The 21,051-nt window shown below is 40.4% G+C and overlaps 1 protein-coding gene across 5 annotated transcripts in view; it reads right to left on the bottom strand.

Moving 5' to 3' along the window:
• Positions 1-15,205: 15,205 nt before the first annotated feature.
• NRK (Nik related kinase) overlaps positions 15,206-21,051 on the bottom strand; it is a 142,410-nt gene continuing 136,564 nt past the window's right edge. For all 5 annotated transcript variants that reach the window (XM_089324192.1, XM_070066759.2, XM_008272834.5 and 2 more), the window contains 2 exons: positions 19,874-20,013; positions 15,206-18,310 (listed from right to left, as the gene is read on the bottom strand). In XM_089324192.1, the coding sequence (XP_089180318.1) occupies positions 18,215-18,310; positions 19,874-20,013 (236 nt within the window). In that variant the 3' untranslated portion in view covers positions 15,206-18,214. The remainder of the gene's footprint in view (positions 18,311-19,873; positions 20,014-21,051) is intronic.

Here is a 21,051-nt window from a genome sequence, read left to right on the forward strand (position 1 = left end):
TTTGTATTTATTTTGATGATCAGCTTGTTCAAGTCCTTAGCTCATTTGTTATTTGGTTTGTCTTAGATTGGGTTCTATTGGTTGCAAAGCCAGATACAAGGAAATGGATTCAGATAGTTTATTTGGGAGACAATCTGAGAAAACAAGAGTTGGTGGAGTGAGAGAGAGAGGAAGACAGTGCAATAAAATGATACTTTATATAGGTTACTGCTCCAGGCAATGGGGACTGAATTCTACCAGGACTTTCCAAGAAATGTACATAATGCCTCCAAGCAGTGTGCACTGGAAGTATCCAAGGGTAAAGGCATTTCATTATTAGTTTCTGTTCCCCACTGGTTGAGCATTACAGGGAGTGTTAAGTCCTCCATAAATTCAGGCTGTGCACATACCCTGTGGTTTGGGAAGAGGCCTTGGGGCAGAGGCAGAATGATAAGTGAGTCTGCACTTGTGCTGTCAAATGTGTCTTCCCTGCCAGGTCAGAAACTTCAATCCTGCGTCGGAAGATATCAGGGCAGCCTAGGGAAACCAGCCCGAGGGCCCTACCATCATCATTATCTCAGCCTGGGAAGCCTCCGTCTCCACAGGTCACAGGCACCACACTCTCCTTGCTTTTCCAGACATATGGGGGTGTCTAGGCGGTAGCAGGAAGAAGGGCTCGACCATAACAACCATTCAGCCTGAAAATCTCTGTGCCCCTGTGGTCCTGGGACTCCTCTTCCCCATGCAGAGACACTAGGAGAGGAGGACGCACAACAGGTACCCAGTCTAAGAAGTTGTCTCCATTTTCCACAGTCAGGGAAGAGAATATTGCAACAATCTTCGCACCAGGGAAGCCCCTTATCCTCAAGGCCTAAGCCTGCCCTCCCTCACCCGGAGACACCAGGCCTGCAAATCGTTTTCTGCTCTACCAGCAGGTACAAGTAGGGGCTGCAGCAGATAAATGAAATAGGCCAAAATAGCACCGCAAAGCCTCTGGAAATTAAACTGTCACTGTAATCACAGGACTTGGGTGCTAACCCTAGACGGAGTGACTGCCTGTTCCGACAAACTGTGCAGAAGAGTAGTCTCCTAGCACATACAACAGAATCTCTAGGAAACAACACAAAGTGTGCAGTATGAAAAGCGGCCTAGAATCCCGGCAGCAACACTGAAGAGGGTCGATTCTCAAGGGCTGGGTCCAACATGGCTGGATAGAGAAGCCCTACTCTCGTCTCTGCCACAAAGAAGAACCACACCGACTGGGAGGACTGCATTTCCTAAAGACCGACCGAGGGAACACTCAGTCGTTGTAAGGGAACTCTAAACAGCACAGGGACTCAGAAGGCCATCGAAGGGCGAAGGGTGAGGAATAAACTGCAGCACAGCTCCACAGCTCCTACCCCGGCTCCCCAGCCTGGGGGCACTCTGTCTTACCCAGGAAAGCTGAGCAGAAAGCTCCACGACCTCCACTGTCCCCACAGACCAGCAGCCCTGACACTAAGAGAATTCTACCATCCTCACTGGTTTTAAATCCACACCAGAGAATATGTGCCAAGAATCAGAAATAACAATTAGGATTTCTTTAACTAAATTTTCAGAGACTAGGCTCACAACAAAAAGATTTAGGATGAACTTCTTACTGAAATGTGAGTTGTACTTTCCGGTAAATAGTTCATTAGAGAATAGAAGTGGTAGGCGTAGGTAGGAGATGCATTAAGTGAAGGGGTGTCGGGGCTGGTGAATGGGCTCACTTGGTTAATCCTCCGCCTGCGGTGCTGGCATCCCATATGGGCGCCGGTTCTAGTCCCGGTTGGGGTGCCGGTTCTAGTCCTGGTTGCTCCTCTTCCAGTCCAGCTCTCTGCTGTAGCCCGGGAGGGCAGCAGAGGATGGCCCAAGTGCTTGGGCTCCTGCACCCCATGGGAGACCGGGAGGAAGCACCTGGCTCCTGGCTTTGGATAGGCGTAGTGCAGGCCGAAGCAGCCATTTGGGGAGTGAACCAACGGAAGGAAGACCTTTCTCTCTGTCTCTCTCTCTCACTGTCTAACTCTGTCTGTAAAAAAAAATCCACACTAGAAAGTTGACAAGGGTCCAAGCAGCTGCTTTGCTTCAAAAAATGAACTCCGGTTGCCTCCTACCCAAAGTCCCAGATCCTAGCTGTTGCGGTACAGCCACTGATTAGCATCATTATTTGTCAAAGGGCAACGGGCAGCCCCTTTGCCACTGGAAGCCTGCAGAGCCAGAGCCAGGGAGCTTCACAGGGCAGAGAAAAGCGTGCTCTGCATCCTGCAGCTGTGGAATAGCAGGACACAGCCCTTGGCGCCATTCTTGCCCACTCTGAGCAATCTAGTTCCTGTCTGCTTCTTGGGGGTCAATGCCAGCAGCAGCCAACGCACAGTCCAGAAGAACAGCCTTGAGGAAATCCCCATCTGCATCTCTTAGCAAAGAGTGCTAGGTGACTAGGACACAAACCCTAGGGACACTCTTGCATTCCTGTGGGAACTGGGGCATTACCTTCTGCATCCTACAGCTCTGGGAGTGTGGCTGCTGGTGCTATGATTCCTGGAGTAACCCGCACTCGCCGGTGGGTCCTGGAGGACCCTAGCTGTATTCCTGTGCTTCAGGCTGGTGGCTGCTAGTGCAGAATCCCCAGCATAAGCAGCACTCGGCTTGTGAGACCAAGGTTAGAAGTCCACGGGATCCTGCAGCTTTGGGACTGGGACTGTTAGAAAGAGCTATATTCCAGTCACCTGAGTTCACACCAGGGGGCCTGGGTAAGGACCCCACTGCATTCTGTATCTCTCTATTTTACAAGACCCAGGGACACTTGTGCTCACCCATGAGGCATAAGAAAGTCCTATTTACAACCCACTGATCAAGGTCACACCAGCTAGTATACAGTCCCAAGTATCTCCTGATGTATGAATAGATAGCTATATATGAATAAAGAGCTATTTTTAAAAAAAAAATGGGGTGAACTTGAAAACATAAGTAGAAGTTACACTTCTGAACAATAGTAATAAAATAGATGAGAAAAACAATGAACCAAATCTAATTACCTATGGAAAAGCAACAAAGAGATAACATTTGTGTGATTTCTAGAAAAAGGAGGGGGAGAGGGAGGGGAATTAAAGATGGAATTTAGAGCTAAAAGGAAAATAGAACCTAAAGATTTGGAAATTTCTCAGCCTGGCCATGTAATAAAAAACACGTTTAGGAGAAAAAAACCAAGGGTGTTGATAAGGAGATTGATATGGGTAGAAAGAAACCAACTGCTACTCATCAGTACAGTGGGAGAATGACTACAAAGACATTTCAGAGATGTTAAGCACTGCCATGATCATCAGAGGCCCAGAGCGGCAGGGCTTTGAGAGCCAAACCGTTTCAAGGGAGGAGACTGTAGGACCTCAGAGGTTGCTGCCCAGGGCTGTCTGGAGTCTTCACTCCTCACGTTAGGACACAGCAGAAATCCTGGAAAATTCACAAATATGTGGAAATTAAACAGCATGTGTCTCAACAATCAATGGGCCAAAGAAGAAAACTATAAGGAAATCAAAACCTTAAGTCAAATGAAAATGGAAGCAAAACATACTAAAATATATAGGATTCAGCTAAGGCAGTTCAAAGAAGGAAGTTTATACCAATAAAATCATATATGAAAAAAAGCCTAGCTGCCTGTAGTGCCGGCATCCCATATGGGCACTGATTCGAGTCCTGGCTGTTCCACTTCTGATCCAGTTCTCTGCTATGGCCTGGAAAAGCAGTGGAAGATAGCCCAAGTCCTTGGGCCCCTGCCCTGGCATGGGAGACCTGGAAGAAGCTCCTGGCTTCGGATCAGCACATCTCTGGCCTTGCAGCCATTTGGGGAGTGAACCAGCGGATGGAAGGCCTCTCTCTCTCTGCCTCTCTGTAACTCTGCCTTTCAAATAAATAAATAAATCTTTTTTAAAAAAAAGAAAAAAATTAAAATAAACAACCCGTTGCTTCTCAAGGAAATAGGAAAAGAAGAACAAGCTAATCACAAAGTCGGTAGGTGGTAGGAAATAATAAGTGTAATAGAAAAAAATGAAAAAGAGACTAGAAAAACAGTAAAAAATATAAATGAAACTAATGTTTTTTATGAAAATATTTGACAAATCCTTAGCTAGACTAAGATAAAAAAGAGAGAAAAATTAAATAAATTCAATCAGAAATGAAAGAGACATGATAAATGAGACTAAGAAATACAAAAGATCACAAGAGACTACTAGGAACAATTATATGACAACAAGTTGGATAATCAAGAAAAAAAATGGATAAATTTATTTACGCATACAACCTATCAATCATGAAATAAAAATCTGAACTGTCAAATAATGAGTACAAATAATGATAAAAATTCTCAATAGATTAGATATAGAAAGGATGTACATACTTCTGGGTATGTATACAAGTGTTTTAAAATTAGTATGTCAAGGAGATATTTGCACTCTTATCTTCATTGCAGGATCATTGACAATGCCTAAGTTATGGAATCAACCTAACTGTCCACCAGTGGTTAAAGAAAATGTGTGTGTGTGTGTGTGTGTGTTATAGAATCCTCTTCGACTTTTAAAGAAAAGAAAATTGTCGCTGGTAACAACATGATTCAATCCGGAAGTCATCATGGTAAGTGAAATAAGCCAGAAATGGAAGCATAGAGCAAGAATTCACTTGTATTTAGAATGTAAAACAATTGAATACATAAAGCAGAAAGTACAATGGTAGTCATCAGAGGCTGAGGGGTGGGAGGAAAGAAGAGATGTTGGTCAAAGGTTCAAAGTAGCAGTTAAGCAGGAGGAATACCACTTTGGAGACCTATTGTACAGTTTGATGGTTCTAATTAATGATAATATATTATGTATTTTAAAGTTGCTAAGAATCTAAATTTATAATGTTCTCACAACAAAAAATAATAGATATTTGAAGTGACTGATATGCTTATTTATTCAAGTTAACAATTCTGCCTTGTATATATAAAATATACTTCATAAACATATATAATTATAATATGCCAATTTACAATACAGTGCAAAAACTTAAAGAAAAAGACTTAATGAATATTTACAACACAGTATGATAAACCAAGAGATAAACCAAGAGACCAATGGCATGGAATTGAGAGTACAGAAAAAAATCCATACATTTATGGTGAATTTCTTTTCAACATGGGTAAAAAGAAAATTTGAGGAAACAGAAAAAAAGAATTTTCAATAAATGTTTCTGGTACAATTTGATATCCATGTTGGAAAAAAATGAAATTTCAGTATTATACCATACACAAAAATTAAAATGGATTAAAGACTGGGACCAGTGCTGTGACGCAGCAGGTTAACCCCCTGACCTGAAGCGCTGGCATCCCATTTGGGTGCCGGTTTGAGACCTAGCTGCTCCGCTTCCTATCCAGCTCTCTGCTATGGCCTGGGAAAGCAGTAGAGGATGGCCCAAGTGCTTGGGCCCCTGCACCCACGTGGGAGACCAAGAAAAAGCTCCTGGTTCCCGGCTTCAGATCGGCTGCAGCTCCAGCTTTTTTGGCCAATCAGGGAGTGAACCATCGGATGGAGGCCCTCTCTCTCTCTCTCTGCCTCTCCTCTCTCTGTGTAACTCTCACTTTCAAATAAATAAATAAATCTTTAAAAAAAAATAAGATGGATCAAATACCTAGATATAGAGATAAAACAATAAAATCCTTAGAAAAACATAAGATAAAGTTTTATGACACTGGATTTGGCATTGATTTTTTGGATATGCCAGCAAAAGCACAGCAATTAAAGACAAAATAAAATAGATAATTGGATTTTATCAAAATTAAAACTTTTGTGGTACAAAGAATACTATTAATAAAATGAAAAAATGGCAGAAGATATTTGCAAATCACATAGCTGTTACATGGCTTGGGTTCAAAATATATATAAAGACCGGTTACAACTTTATCCACAAGAAATAATAAATAATCCATTTTAAAATGGCAAAGGTTATGAATTTATATGTCCCCCACAAAAAATATATCTATATATGAGATCGTATCTTATATATATAAGCACACACAACTAATCATTAATCATTATGAAAATACAAATCAAAAGTACAATGAGATATCCACTAGGAAGACATAATGAAAATGGACAATAACAAGAATTTTCTACAATGTGGAGAAATTGAAACTCATACATTATTTGTGGGAATGTCAAACGTTGCAATTGCTTTGGAAAACAATTTGGTAAATGCTAAAATGTTCAGCACATAGTTATAATGCCAGCAATTACATTTCTAGATATATACCCTAAAGCAATTAAAATATATATGAGGGTACCTTAAATAGTTCTTGGGAAAACAAAACTAAAAGATAAGTTAATTTTGGTGCAAACTAACAAAAAAATCCATGCCATGTATAATTTTTTTCATAATTTGTATTTTCCATAGTCTTAAAGACTCCTGTATATATGGATTCCAAATTTTTATTGCATTAATGTAAACTCATCTTTTACTCAATTTCCCAAGAGCTTTTAAAGTGCCCATATATACATACAAAGATCTGTATACAGATGTACATAACAGTACTATTCATAATAGCCAAAAGTAGAAGCCACCCAAATGTTCATTTGTTGTATAAATAGACAAAATGTGAGTCTGGCGTTGTAGTGCAGTGGGTAAAGCAAGCACCTGAAATGCATGGGTGACAGTTCGAGTCCTGGCTCCTCCACTTCTGATGCAGCTCCCTGCTAATGTGCCTGGAAAAGCAGTGGAAGATGGCCTGAATCCTCGGGGCCCCACCACACACATGGGAGACATGAATGAAGCTACTGGATCCTGGCTTTGGCCTGGCTCAGCTCCAGCCATTGCAACCATTTGGGGAGTGAACCTGAAGATGGAAGATTCTCTCTCTCTCTCTCTCTCTCTCTCTCTCTCTCTCTCAACGCTGAATTTAAAATGTGATCCATGCACACCATAGAATGTTAATCAGCAATAAAAAAGAAATGGAATACTAATACACAGTACAACATGGATAAACTTCAAAAAAGTAATTAACTAAGTGAAAACAGCCAATAACGAAAGATTATACATTGTGTAACTCCACTTAAATGCACTGTCTAGAATAAGCAAATTTATAGTAACAGATAGCGTAATAGTAGCCTAAGATTCTAGATGGGTGGGAAGATGATGCTGAGTGACCACTAATGAGTACAAGGTTTCTTTGTGGGTGATAAAAAAAAAAGTTTTAAAATTTGTTTATGGTGGGCTGGCACTGTGGTGCAGCGGGTTAAAGCTCTGGCTTGCAGCGGTTTGAGTTGCTGCTGCTCCACTTTTGATCCAGCTCTCTGCTATGGCCTGGGAAAGCAGTAGAAGATGGATCAAGTCCTTGGGCCCCTGCACCCACGTGGGAGACCCAGAAGAGGCCCTTGGCTCCTAGCTTCGGATCAGCTCAGCTCTGGCTGTTGCAGTCATTTGGGGAGTGAACCAGCGGATGGAAGACCTCTCTCTCTCTGACTCTACCTCTCTCTGTAACTCTGTCTTTCCAAGAAATAAAATAAATCTTTAAAAAAATTGTTTATTATGATGATTGCATAATTTGAAGTAGAATAAAAGGCATCAAATTATATATCTTAAAAGGTATGAACTTTATGATATGCACATTATACATTAATAAAACTATTTAAAATATTCTAATATATCTTATGAGCTATAGGCTATATATGCTCAGAAGAGTGGTACAAGCAAGAGACAATTATTTGATTGCTATCCGCATATAAATGGCATTAAAATACATGAAAATAGATGTTATCACCTAAAGGAGAAATTGTAAGTGGAAAAGGGATAAATGATAGTAGAACTGATCCCTGAGGCACACAAAAATTTAGATACCAGAGAGATGAAGGGGAACCAAGAGAGGAGACAGAAAGGAATGAGACTGGCTAGCAGAGCTCTGTATTTTTTCTATAGACACAATCAACTGCAATAGTGGTGCAAGATATAAATCAGGGGAAGCTGGTGCTCCAGGGGCCAAGAGAAGGAATTATTTCACGGTTGGAGCAATCGTTTTTGCCACACTTTGCTGATAAATAAAAGCAGAGTAGGAAGCCGTGGCCTTGTGTTTAACAACATGGAGGTCGCTGATGAAGTTGACAAGAGCTCTTTAGCTTTTTCCATGCAATGGTGCGGATGATAATTTGATTCGAATTAGGAAGTTATTAGGTGAGAAGGAGTATGGGGGGAAGATTCTGGAAGATTAAGGACAGAGGGAACGCTTGGGGACAGTGAGTGAACTAGGGAAATGCTCTGTAAGTTCATGGATGGGCACTGACAGTCCATTTATGGCCGTCAGTCATGAATTTAAAATGAGATCAATTAGCACCACTGTGCTAATTGATATTCTGTATATTCTGTATATTCTGTGTATATTCTGTAACTACACTGGCTGTGTTGGTGTGGGTGTGGAAGAGATGAAGAGTGTGACACAAGGAGATTTGTGGTTTGCCAGGTTAAAGAGAGGCAAGAGAGTGAAGGCCATATGCAAGGAGTTCAATGTGTTGACAGGTGATGTAATCTTACCTGAGTAGGTTGGAGAGAGAAGACTTCTGTAGGCGAAGGGGACGCACAGGGGAAAAGTGTTAGGGCAATACATGATGGATGCATTTGGGGTCAGAATGTTTATTTGTTTTTATTGTTAATTTTTAAAAAAGATGTATTTATCTGAAAGTCAGAGTTACACAGAGAGAGAAGGAGAGGCAGAGAGAGAGAGAGAGAGTGAGCGAGCGAGCTAGCGAGCTGGTTCATTCCCCAATGGGGCGCAACAGCCAGAGCTTTGCCGATCCGAAGCCAGGAGCCAGGAGCTTCTTCTGGGTCTTCCACGGGTGCAGGGGCCCAAGGACTTGGACCATCTTCTACTGCTTTCCCAGGCCACAGCAGAGGGCTGGATCAGAAGTGGAGCAGCCAGGACTCGAACTGGTGCCCATATGGTATGCCAGCACTGCAGGCATCGGCTTTTACCCACTATGCCACAGCGCCAGCCCCAATCTGAGTAGATATTAACATTATTAACAATTATATCAGGAATACTGTTGGAGGGAATGGCAGATAGCCAGTGCCAAAATTAAGGAATGCAAAGTTCTGTGTCCCCTCCAAAATCCATGTTGAATATTAATCCTCAATGCAACAATATTAAGAGGTGAGGCCCTTACAAGTTGACTAGGACATGAGGCCTCCACCCTTATGGATGGAATTAGTGCTTAATAAAAGGGCTTGAGGGAGAGAATTCACCACCTCTATCCTTTCTGCCATGTGAGGACACAGCGTTTGTCCCTTCTGGATGACACAGCAACTGGGTGCCATCTTAGAAGCAGAGAGTAGGGGGAGACATGGTACAGCAGGTCAAGCTGCTGCCTGTGACACTGGCATCCCATATCAGAGTGCCAGTTTGAGTCCTGGCTGCCCCGCTTCCAATCCAGCTCCCTGCTAATGTACCTGGGAAAGCCACGTGGGAGACACATATGGGATTCTTGATTCCCAGCTTTGGCCTGGCCTAACACTGGTTGTTGCCGCCACTTGGGGCATGAACCAGTGAATGGAAATCCATCTCTCTCTGTCTCTCCCTCCCTCTCTCTCTAACTCTGCCTTTCAAACAAATAAAAAGAAATCTTAAAAGAAACAGAAGAAGAGAATAGCCCTCATAAGACAATGAATCTGCTGGCACCTGGATTTTGCACTTTCCAGCCTCTAGAAGTGTGAGAAATAAATTTCTGTTTCTTACAAATTATCCAGTCTCGGGTATTTTGTTGTACTAGCACAAGTGGACTAAGACAAGGCAGAATGGTACAGGGATCTATACAGGAATACAACAAGGGGGGGGTAGATAAATAGTCAGATAGCAATAGATTCAAAGATGGGGGCTATTGGGGAGAAAGGGTGGACAATGATCTAGAAGAAACAGTTGTTTAGAAACTGCAATAGGATGCAGAGGAAGGGATAGGAGTACAAGAGAAGAGATTGTAGGGCGGGTGATGAGATGCAATTAGGAGTTTCTGGCCTTGGTTTATAGCAATACTACTTTCCCACGTAAAAGAATTAACTTCTTTCCTTACATGCAGTTGTAATTTTTTTTTCAGACGTAGGTGGTAGGATACTTTTGATCTTAATTTGTTCCCACTGAATTTTTCCTCTCCCAGTTCATGATAGGTTCTCTCTCTCTCTCTCTCTCTCTCTCTCTCTCTTTTTCTAATGTGAGTCGAGAGGATATACTCATGCAGTCGGACTTAAAGGAAGAATCTCTGAAAACCTTCCTGGGTTTTTTTTCAAAGCCTAAGCTCTTTGTGGCCAGCATTGTGGCACAGCGGGTTTAGCTGCCACCTGCAATGCCAGCATCCCATATGGGCACAGATTCAAGTCCCAGTTGCTCCACTTCCAATTCTGCTCCCTGCTAATGTGCCTAGGAAAGCAGCAGAAGATGGTCCAAGTGTTTGGGCCCCTGCCCCTGCCACTCAAATGGGAGACCCAGGGAGAGACAGATGGATAGAAAGACAGCCCCAGCCACTTCTCAGTTCAATCCTCAGTTGCCTACAGTATTTGAAGCCAGGCTGAGGTCAGAGCCAGGACCTGAGAACTAAATTCTGATCTCCTAGGGGGGTGGCAGGAACCCAACTATTGAATCATCATCACGGTCTTCTACAGTCAACTCCAGGTGGAGTTCCAGGCTCCAAGCTTTGGCACAGTGGAACCTTGGCTGCTGCAGACACTTAGAAAGGCAACCAGCAGATGGAAGATCTATCTGTCTCTGTCTCTCGGTGTCTCTCTCTGTAACTATGATTTTCAAGTAAATAAAGATTGAATCCTTTTTTTTTGACAGGCAGAGTTAGACAGTGAGAGAGAGAGAGACAGAGAGAAAGGTCTTTTCTTCCATTGTTTCACCCCCCAAATGGCTGCTACTGTGCTGATCTGAAGCCAGGAGCCAGGTGCTTCTCCTGGTCTCCCATGAGGGTGCAGGGCCCAAGCACTTGGGCCATCCTCCATTGCCTTCCCGGGCCACAGCAGAGAGCTGGACTGGAAGAGGAGCAACCGGGACAGAATCCAGCAACCCAACCGGGACTAGAACCTGGGGTGCTGGCACAGCAGACGGAGGATTAGCCTATTGAGCCGCGGCGCCTGTCAAAATTGAATCCTTTGACATAATCATATCAGGACACCTCCACAATGGAAGAGGAAACGCCCTTTAATATTGGGTGGGGTGGAGACGGAAGTTCAAAATCTTGGAGTAGAGAGGGAGACCCACCAGGACTGGAAAACTACAGAAGGAAGTATGGTTTATTTTCCTTTTCTTTGTAAAGATTTATTTATTTCAAAAGCAGAGTTACAGAGAGAGAGAGGGCAAGACAGAGATCTTGCATCTGGTTCACTCCCCAAATGGCTGCAACAGCCATGTTGTGCTGATCCGAAGCCAGGAGCCAGGAGCTTCTTCTGGAGCTCTCAAGTGGGTGCAGGGGCCCAAACACTTGGGGCATCTTCCACTGCTTTCCCAGGCCATAGCAGAGAGCTGGATCTGAAGTGTTGCAGCCGGGACATAAGCCTGTACCCCATGAGATGCCAGCACAACAGGCAGTGGCTTAACCCTCCAAGCCACTGTGGTGCTGGCCTGGAATTATGGCTTTTTTTAAAGATTTATTTATTTGAAAGTCAGGATTACACAGAGAGAGGAGAGGTAGAGAGAGAGGTCGGTCTTCCATCTGATGGTTCACTCCCAATTGGCCGAAATGGCCAGAGCTGTGCCGATCCGAAGCCAGGAGCCAGGAGCTTCTTCCAGGTCTCCCATGTGGGTGCAGGGGCCCAAGGACTGGGCCATCCTCTACTGCTTTCCCTGGCCATAGCAGAGAGCTGGGTGGGAAGTGGAGCAGCCAGGTCTTGAACCGGCGCCCATATGGGATGCTGGCGCTTCAGGCCAGGGCATTAACCCGCTGCACCACAGCACTGGCCCCAATGGAATTATGGTTTCCAAAGCAGCAGGAAACCATGCCCACCTGGTGCTAACAAAGGAAATGAGAACCTGGTGAATATGACATTAGCTCACTGGGCTCCCTGACTTGACAAAGAGTGCCATGGCCACACATGCCCTAGAAGATTTGGAGCCACTACAAGACCTAAGTGAGCAATGTGGATAAGTGAGTAATCTAGACCACTGGGGCATCCCTGAATTTTCTGAGCTGAAAGAGATGCCTGGGATATTCGTAAAACCTTAATGGATGACTGTAGAAAACCCAAGTGATGATTACTATTAAATTTCCCCCTTGGACTGGGGAGATGGGAATTGGAGTCCAAATAGCCATTTCTATTTGCATGCACAATCAAGTTTGTAGAGAAAACTCTTAAATACATTTTGAAATGTCAAATGAAGCCTGTATTTTTCCAGCTTATGATATCATTTTTAATATTACTTGTGGAGAGAAGCTTTTCATTTGTGAGTGGTTCATTTTGCTATGAATTTCATTATATTAATTTCTGATTGTCTCAACTTGTAAGACTCAACCTTGGGGTCTTGCATGCATGGTTTTTAGACTTTTGGATAGATGGTCCCATTGACATACAGGTCAGTGGCTACTCCCCTATCTGAAGTCAGAGGGACTGACTCTTTCATATGCTAAAAAATTTCCTTTAGGGAGTGCTGGGGATCAGTTTATAGGAACATAGTTAAAATTTTTGAGGGAAAATTATATTGACAAGCTGAAATCCCTAAACATGCCTCAGGATGCTACAATACAAGGAGTTAGTCTTGTGAAAAAGGATCACATTCAAATCCAATGTTTGTAAAAAGTAATGAGCTGAATGGCTTATTTTTGTGCTGTTTTCATTTTACTAAACACTATTACTATTCACAATCTTTTTCTAATTACTAAATGCTCATAGTGGCTCCTTATGTGTTGATTTTAAAGGTAAATAAAAATTTTAAAGATGTGAGTTTTATATTGATCTATCCTTTGCTTCATTTAAGGTTTGTGAGATAAAACCTTTTGAAATTACACAAAATACATCACTACTCTTTTGTCACCAGAACACAGATGATTTCATGAAACAACAAATGGACTGGTGAATTTTAAGTGGTTAAAAATAAAATAGCAATAAGGGAAATGCAGACCAAAAAATATAGGCCCACTTCTCCCCTTCAGTTTGTTTTTATTGAAGATTTTCCGTATGTTAGGCACAAAATGAGGCACTCTGACATACAGGATGGTGTAAATACAAAAAAGAGACCATCTCAAATCTGATTTTGTATTCATTCACAAAATATTTTGTGGATTAACTTCTGAAAATATAGAATACATTTTACTTCCTCTGGAACTACTAATTTTCAATCAGTTGATATGATTATGAGCATAAAACATGATATGTGGGGCTGTACATTTGGCCTAGTAGTTAGGACACCTGAATCACACATCAGAGAGACTGAATCTGAATCTGCTCAGGCTTGATTTGTTTTCCTCTAGTGTCAGCTGTAGAAGACAGTGGTGATGACTCAATTGTTGGGTTCCTGCCACCCACCTAGGGGACCAGAATTTAGTTCTCAGGTCCTGGCTCTGACCTCAGCCTGGCTCCAAATACTGTAGGCAACTGAGAAGTGAACTGAGAAATGGCTGGGGCTTTATTTTTCTCCATCTCTCTCTCTTTCAAAGAATAAGACACACACACACACACACACACATTTTAGAACACCCATGACATGTGATAATGTTTTTGGAAGGATGACTGTAACTCATTAGCTGCCTCCATTCAATGTCTGAAATTAGAGTTCCCACACTCAATGGTTTTATTATCCTTAGGAACCTGATTATCCTTAAATGAGCAGTGGCACTACACATTTTTTAAAATTTATTTGACAGGTAGAGTTTACAGACAGTGAAAGAGAGAGAGAAAGACAGAGAGAAAGGTCTTCCTTCCGTTGGTTTACTCTCCAAATGGCCGCAATGGCCGGAGCTATGCTGATCTAAAGCCAGGAGCGAGGAGTTTCTTCCTGGTCTCCCACATGGGTTCAGGGGCCCAAGGACTTGGGCCAACCTCCACTGCTATCCCAGGTCACAGCAGAGAGCTGGACTGGAAGAGGAGCAACTAGGATTAGAACCTGGTGCTCATATGGGATGCCAGCGCTGCAGGTGAAGGATTAACCTAGTGTGCCACGGCGCTGGCCCTGGCACTACACATTTTTAAAAGGGAGCTACCAGATTAGAAATAAGCATTGGGAAAAATGTTATCAATACATTTGCAGCATTGTAATCTGTAAACGACCTTCTCCCTTTGTCTGTGATAAAGTCAGCAGTAGCTAATGACTAATGACTTTGTGACCTACCCTGTCCCCACATTTTGGTAAAGGGTCCCTTCTTTCTCAGACTTGGGACCTCACCCTGTCCACACTAATTCTGATTTGTGAGCTTCTTTTATTCCTTTGCTCATAATATTATCCTTTAAAGTGATTACATTCAGTGGGCCCTCTAATACAAAGATGAACAAATCAATTTAATTGTAATGAGGTATTTTTAATTGAGCCTCTAAAAGTCTGGCCAAGTTTAATATGTACAGGTAGCTCAGCTCCCAAATGCCTGGTTATGTCTGACAAATTGAAACCACGATCAGCAGGACTTAATGGGAAAGCCTAGTGAATACGGCTCTGGAATGTAGCTAGATGACAAGGGTGTGCATGGGATCGCGATTCTAATGCTTAACTGCCAACATCTGCTGAGGGAAGTGCTGCTCTCCTGATCCAAGAGGACTTAGTTTCCTCAACAGGCGATCACGATTACCCCATCTTCTGTTTAATACCATTACCCTACACCAAATCCTTTCTTGAAGGTTAAGAAGTGTAAGTATTTACTCCTCTCAGCAGATAGCATTCCTCCTCTTTCCTTTTCACTAGGCTTGAAGATACATGGGTGGGATAGAAGGAAAGGCATCATCAAAACGTGTTTGGTTTTACATGTATCAAGTGAGTCTGTACCTTGGTGTAAACTCTCATACATGTAGAGGAAATTTAATCAGTTTCCAATTTCACCATTACCCAGAAAGATCTTTATCAGATGAATATATCCCGCCTTGGCTGGAATTCCTAATTTAACAACAGCAGGAAGAAGTTCTAGCATTTTCTATTCAGTGCATTACTATATAATTTAAAGAAATGAGTACTTGAATGAGTCCTAATTCTAAGACATTAGACAAGTATATTTCAATAATGACATCAACAAACGATTTTAAAAATTTTTATTGTTATAGATTGAATAATTCATTGCAGAGTTTCTGATGAAACAATTAGCAGTCTCAAAGATTGTTTCATTTTTTAAGAGTACAGATTGAATACAAACTGATTTAAACAGGCACATTTCTTGAAACAAATTGAGAAGTACTAAAAAGATCCCATTGAATATCTGTGGCATTATTCCTAGTTTTATGAATACTGTCTTTTCTAAATGAATCTTGGCAGAAAACACTCAGAGATTCATTCATCTAGAAACTTGCAACAGTGAACATATTAAAATGTCTACATTTAAATGTTTGTGCACATGCTTGCATGTATGTGTGTGGGGGGGTGCATGTGTGATTCTCAGTTGTCTGTCTTACCCTCTTAATGGTTTCCCTTTCTTTCTGTTCGCTCTGAGGAGCTTACCTTCTCAACTGACTTGATCACTCAGAAATTTTATCATTAGCTTTTTAATGCATCATTTTATAGTTTTCAAACATATCCAAGAATGCCTATTTTGGACACGGGTTTTGGTGGGGGAAAAAAATACCTGAATTACACTAACATAAAACCCTACTCTAGTCCCAGTACTGCTCACGACCTGCCAGAACTTTTCGTGCTTCAAATCCCAGGGCTCAGAAAACTGGCTTGTCAGGAATCCTCCTCCACACTTCTGAGAAGGGCTAGGGCTTCCAAGCATCCCTGCGACAAGGTGAAGAGTAGATATAATTTCTTCTATTACAAAGCGCACTGCTATGACATTTCATTGTCTCTTTGGTTCCTTGTTTTAGTTGGCAAAGGTTTGAGATGGATTTACATCCAAGTTGGAAATACCCATTTCCTAGGAACCACTTTAAGCAAGTGCAGCCCTTTCTATTTGGCTCCCCAACACTATAATCTTCTGTCCTGACATGTCCTCAGTTTCCTCTCTTCATTTAACATCTCATCCCTTAGAGCTCAGTTGCACATTTCCCATCTCTCTTGTGTGGTTACTTTTGGACATCTCCGTAGACTGAGTTCACTGTTGCCTATGATGGCTGGAATAACTGCCACAGGGCACAATGGGAGTTGATTGCCTAAAATAGTTTGTCTTACTGCCTTAAAAATATGACTTGAAGATAAAACTTATTTTGAAGCTTAACTTTGAGTAAATATTATGAAGAAAAAAATGAATTCTTAAAAGACTTGATTCTACACACTACTTAAAATGAGAAAATGTTCTGAAAGTCAAACATAGCAAGCTCCATTTGCTCAGCGATGGGTTACTTGCACAAAGTTCCCCATGGCCTTTTGGTGTACAAATTTATAATAATGAAGACTACTTCTAAGGAAATAATTGACATAAAGTTTGTTTTCTTTTTAAAACTACTGTATTTAAAAAGTTACTTGAGTTGTAAACACGCAAGGATAAGCCAGTTTTAGGATCACATTATTGTGTCACAGTAACAGAAATGTGAATCACATTTATTTCTTCAATTCATGGATTCAGGTTCTCCTAAATTCTCAATATTGAGCTACTAAACTCTTGATAGAAGTTGTTAGGAAAATCCAAATCTTCATTTCTGGCACTAAGGTGCCAAGAAACAATGTGTGATCAAGAAATCACACACAGTCAGCTGCTTTTGTATTTTGGTTAACCAGGTAGTTTGAAAATTATTATCCCAATAGCACTGTCTTCAGATTTTAGAAGCAGAACTAGAGGAATTGTTAATGAGGTATACTTGGTGGTAGTTCTGTTTGCTTGTCTACTGCCCCAGAACTAACCATGGTATTGAGGATGGATATGCAGAAGTTATGCTTTTTACCAGGTAGCAGTTCTCATAGGTGATCAAATTTCACCTATCTATGGCGTCTTCTTCAAATTTGGGTGACGGACTAGCATGATTGCAACTACTCTAATTGTGCAGACTGAGACACATGATGCGGTTTTTTTCAAAATCTTTATCTATAACATCATGTCTCTACATAGGGACTAATCACTGAAATCGTTTGAAATTCTGATTTACTGAGATAGACATACGAAAACACAAGTATTAGCAATCAGTGTTTTCTTGTTATGTTTCATGGCTTTACTTTCGTTTACTAACTGCAGGGAAGTGTCTATATAGTTTAATTTGTGATTGAGTGAATATTTGATTCTATCTATCTGCTGGTCACACTGTTGATCAGATAATAATTTTTGACAAATCAAGCAATCTTGGGGATAGAATTTGACGCCTATATTTTAAAAATATTAAAAAAAAACTCATTCTACAGTACATGCATATAGGAGTTCAGTCCTGTATTCAGGCTTGCAAGTGTATTATTTGGTGGTTTGTAAAAACAGCTATTGCACATCTTTGGGGGTTCTGAGGAAAATCAAGCCTCTGAGGCTTCCTTCCTTTCTTCTTCTCAGGAGAAAACCACCTTAACATGGGGTGAAAAGAACACAATTGTGGGCCTCACTGTAAGATAATGGGTAGGCCTTTTCCCCTTTATCCCTGTTGCTTTTTCTGGGAATGCAGGTTGTTTAACCTTAGTCTCAGTTATACCATAGTCCTTATGATTTTACTATTATCATTTAGTCTTTGTTTCTTTATATGATTTTGGAAAAAAAAATCACAAATAATTTGTGCATATAAAATTTTTTTCTGGAAAATATTATCCAGGGCCAATTTTTTGAAAGCTTCTTGTAATCTAATTCATAACAGGTTTCCTTATTCCATGTTGTAAAATCTGCATATGGATACTGTCCAAAGTGTCCTAAAAGTAATGATTGAATTCACAGTAACAAAAGTTACAAAGTTTGTGCAAAAGATATTGTACACCACTGGAGTACATAGAGCTTGCTATAGTTAATTTTATATATAAAGCTGCATTTTTTGTTAAAAACTATTCTGTGCTACATTAAAAGTAAGTTTTTGATTAATTTTTCTCTAACAATAAAACTGAATGCTTATTTAATCTCATAAATCTGAAGATGCAAGTAGCATATATATGCTGTTTGTGAATGGTGTAATAAATCACTGGAACCTTTTAAACATCATAATTGCTTTGAAGTTCTTCAAGTTTTCCAAGGGTCATAAAGTAAACCCGGCTGTGGCGATTCCGCAGGGTAGAGGTAAAGAACAGCTTTAAAAAGAAAGAAAGAAAGAAAGAAATACACCATGAGTAAATTTTCAATATATTCTTACCAGATATTTGCTAACTCAAACTGGAAAGTACTATATATCTAATTTATCTGTATCTGCTAATTAAAATATTAGAGCATTTTTTGGAATAGGTTTTCCTCAAATTAAAGAATAAGATATTAAATCAATTTGGAGTCTAAATTATATCTTTAAAAGTAAGCTTTGCCCATATTCTATATAACTGCAATTTATATGGTTCAAATGAGATTAGCTTTTTTTTCTAGGTGGCTTTCACTGCTAAAGTTCTGGTTAGCAGGATGCCTTCACCATAAAGAAATATTAAATATTTGAAGAGACAAATGTATTAGTCAATAAATATGTACAATTTTTGTATATCTTTTACAATTTTTAAATGAAAATAAAATTTAAAAAACTCTACTTGGGAATCAATCTGAAAAAAAACCTATTTTTACTAAAGCCAGCTTTTCTTTTAATATAAAGAAACAAATTATTTAGATGTTGTTTACCACTGCTGTGGAGGTTTGCACAGACAATGAAATTTTTTACTTGGTGTTTTTTTTCTTTTTCATTGAAGTGGACTGACATCCACAGATTGATATAATGAATTAAAAACAATGACATAGGGGCCGGCACCGTGGCCCACTTGGTTAATCCTCCGCCTGCAGTGCCGGCATCCCATATAGGCACTGGGTTCTAGTCCCAGTTGCTCCTCTTCCAGTCCAGCTCTCTGCTGTGACCTGGGAGGGCAGTGGTGGATGGCCCAAGTGCTTGGAACCCTGCACCCGCATGGGAGACCAGGAGGAAGCATCTGGCTCCTGGCTTCAGATTGGCGCAATGCCAGCCGTAGTGGCCATTTGGGGAGTGAATCAATGGAAGGAAGACCTTTCTCTCTGTCTCTCTCACTGTCTATAATTCTACCTGTCAAATAAATTAAAAAAAAAAACAATGACATAGAGAGTGACATTTTGTATACATATGCAATTGCTTTTCTATCTTAATCATTTGAGTTAGTTGACAAAACTGATGAAATTGCCAAACCTCAATTTTAATTTTCTTTCCTGCAAAATGGTCATAATCCCCAATTGTGATGACAAAATATAAAGTACCTAGCATAAGGCCTATTATGTAACAAGGTGCTCAGTAAACATAAATACCCCTTCCTTCTGTTATTGGATTATGCTGAAATCTATAAAAGACAGACTTGCTCAAGCATTTTGTTTCAGGTGATTATTTTCACACGAAAAGGAACATGGATCAAAGATGATGATGATAAAGGATTTTGTATCAAATAAAAAAATCAGCTGAGCACTGCTTAAGACACAACTAGAGTTGTTACTTTATTTTTGAAACTTTTTAAGAAAATCAAATATCCTCAGTTACCAAATCAATGTTTCTACTGCAAAACATAAAATTGGTTTTGTCAAGGTATGCCCATTTGAAAAATACAGTGCGTATATTTATGGCCAGCCAGTAATGTCCTAAACTTCCTTTGTTAATTTTCAATGGTCTATTTTTCGCTCTGACTGGAGGCTATAAGCCATACCTTGTCACCCCGGGTACACAGAAATCTCAGCTTCTTAATCGACCTACGCTTCAGCTCACTTTCCAGAACCTTTGCTTGCAAAGAGCGCGCTTCAATGGCCTTTTGACCCCATCCTGTGGTTCGCTGTGTACACTCGAAAGCTACAACACAAATGAAGAGAGAAACACAAAATCTAGTCAGCAATGATAAAAAATTATAACCACAGCCAAGGTTGATTACTAGGAAGCTCATTAATTACAGTTTGGGTTAACACCCCCCCCAGCCTTTTATAGTCAGTCATCACTTTTTTTGTTTTTGGCGGTGGGGTGGGGGGTTTTTTGTTACCTAGGATGGATGTTCAAATTAGTTCAAAGGCACCATTGTGACCAACACTAAAAATGCCAAGTGTTAATTATTCCTAGTTGACAGAAATTCTCATCTACCCACAACCATTCTTTACTTTACAGCCTAGGTGAGGCTCAGTGCTCCTAACAAAGGTTCCTTTGAAGGGTGTGCATTTGTGCTCAAGTGACATACATGGAAATCTGACTGTTAAAAATTAAGTGTCAAAAAATGACTTGGTCAAATAATGACTTTAGCAGCTCTAATGCAATTCAATAAATTACCATGTTGTAAGCAGAGCTAAAGCTAATTTGATACTATTAAGAGTTTGCCCTACTCAGGAAAATTTCATTAACATTTTAACTTTTTTTGAACCTGTTTTATAACACTCTGTGACAATATAGATTATAGCAAAAATTGCCTTAAAGCAGAAAACCTAATTATGTAAATAGCCATATAGTCAACTTGTGCTGTAAGGTATTTTCTGGCACATGGAGCAAAATTATCATTAAACGTTTAACTTACAAGTTGCTATTTTTTATTTATTTTCTGGGGAAGAAAATGTCCATCAACAAATAAAGTCATGACATTTAAAATAATATCAAAATTTTGACTCATGCTAAAATAATTTAGAAGACGGTTCAATAAGGCACCTTAACTCCAATATTTATATGATTAAAATCAGAAATCATTGGCTAATTTGACTCCTCATTTTCTTCTATTAGACAGGGAATAGACTCTGCATTGATATAATTACAATGGAAAATCTTAAAAGATTTCTTTATCTTTCTCAAAAGTTCTAAGATGCCTGCGTTTAAACCAAAATTCACCTGACCTCTATGCATATACATTAAATA

Source organism: Oryctolagus cuniculus, chromosome X (assembly GCF_051225735.1).
Source record: "Oryctolagus cuniculus isolate XC-2025 breed Fujian yellow rabbit chromosome X, ASM5122573v1, whole genome shotgun sequence".
In the NCBI taxonomy this organism is placed as follows: domain Eukaryota; kingdom Metazoa; phylum Chordata; class Mammalia; order Lagomorpha; family Leporidae; genus Oryctolagus; species Oryctolagus cuniculus.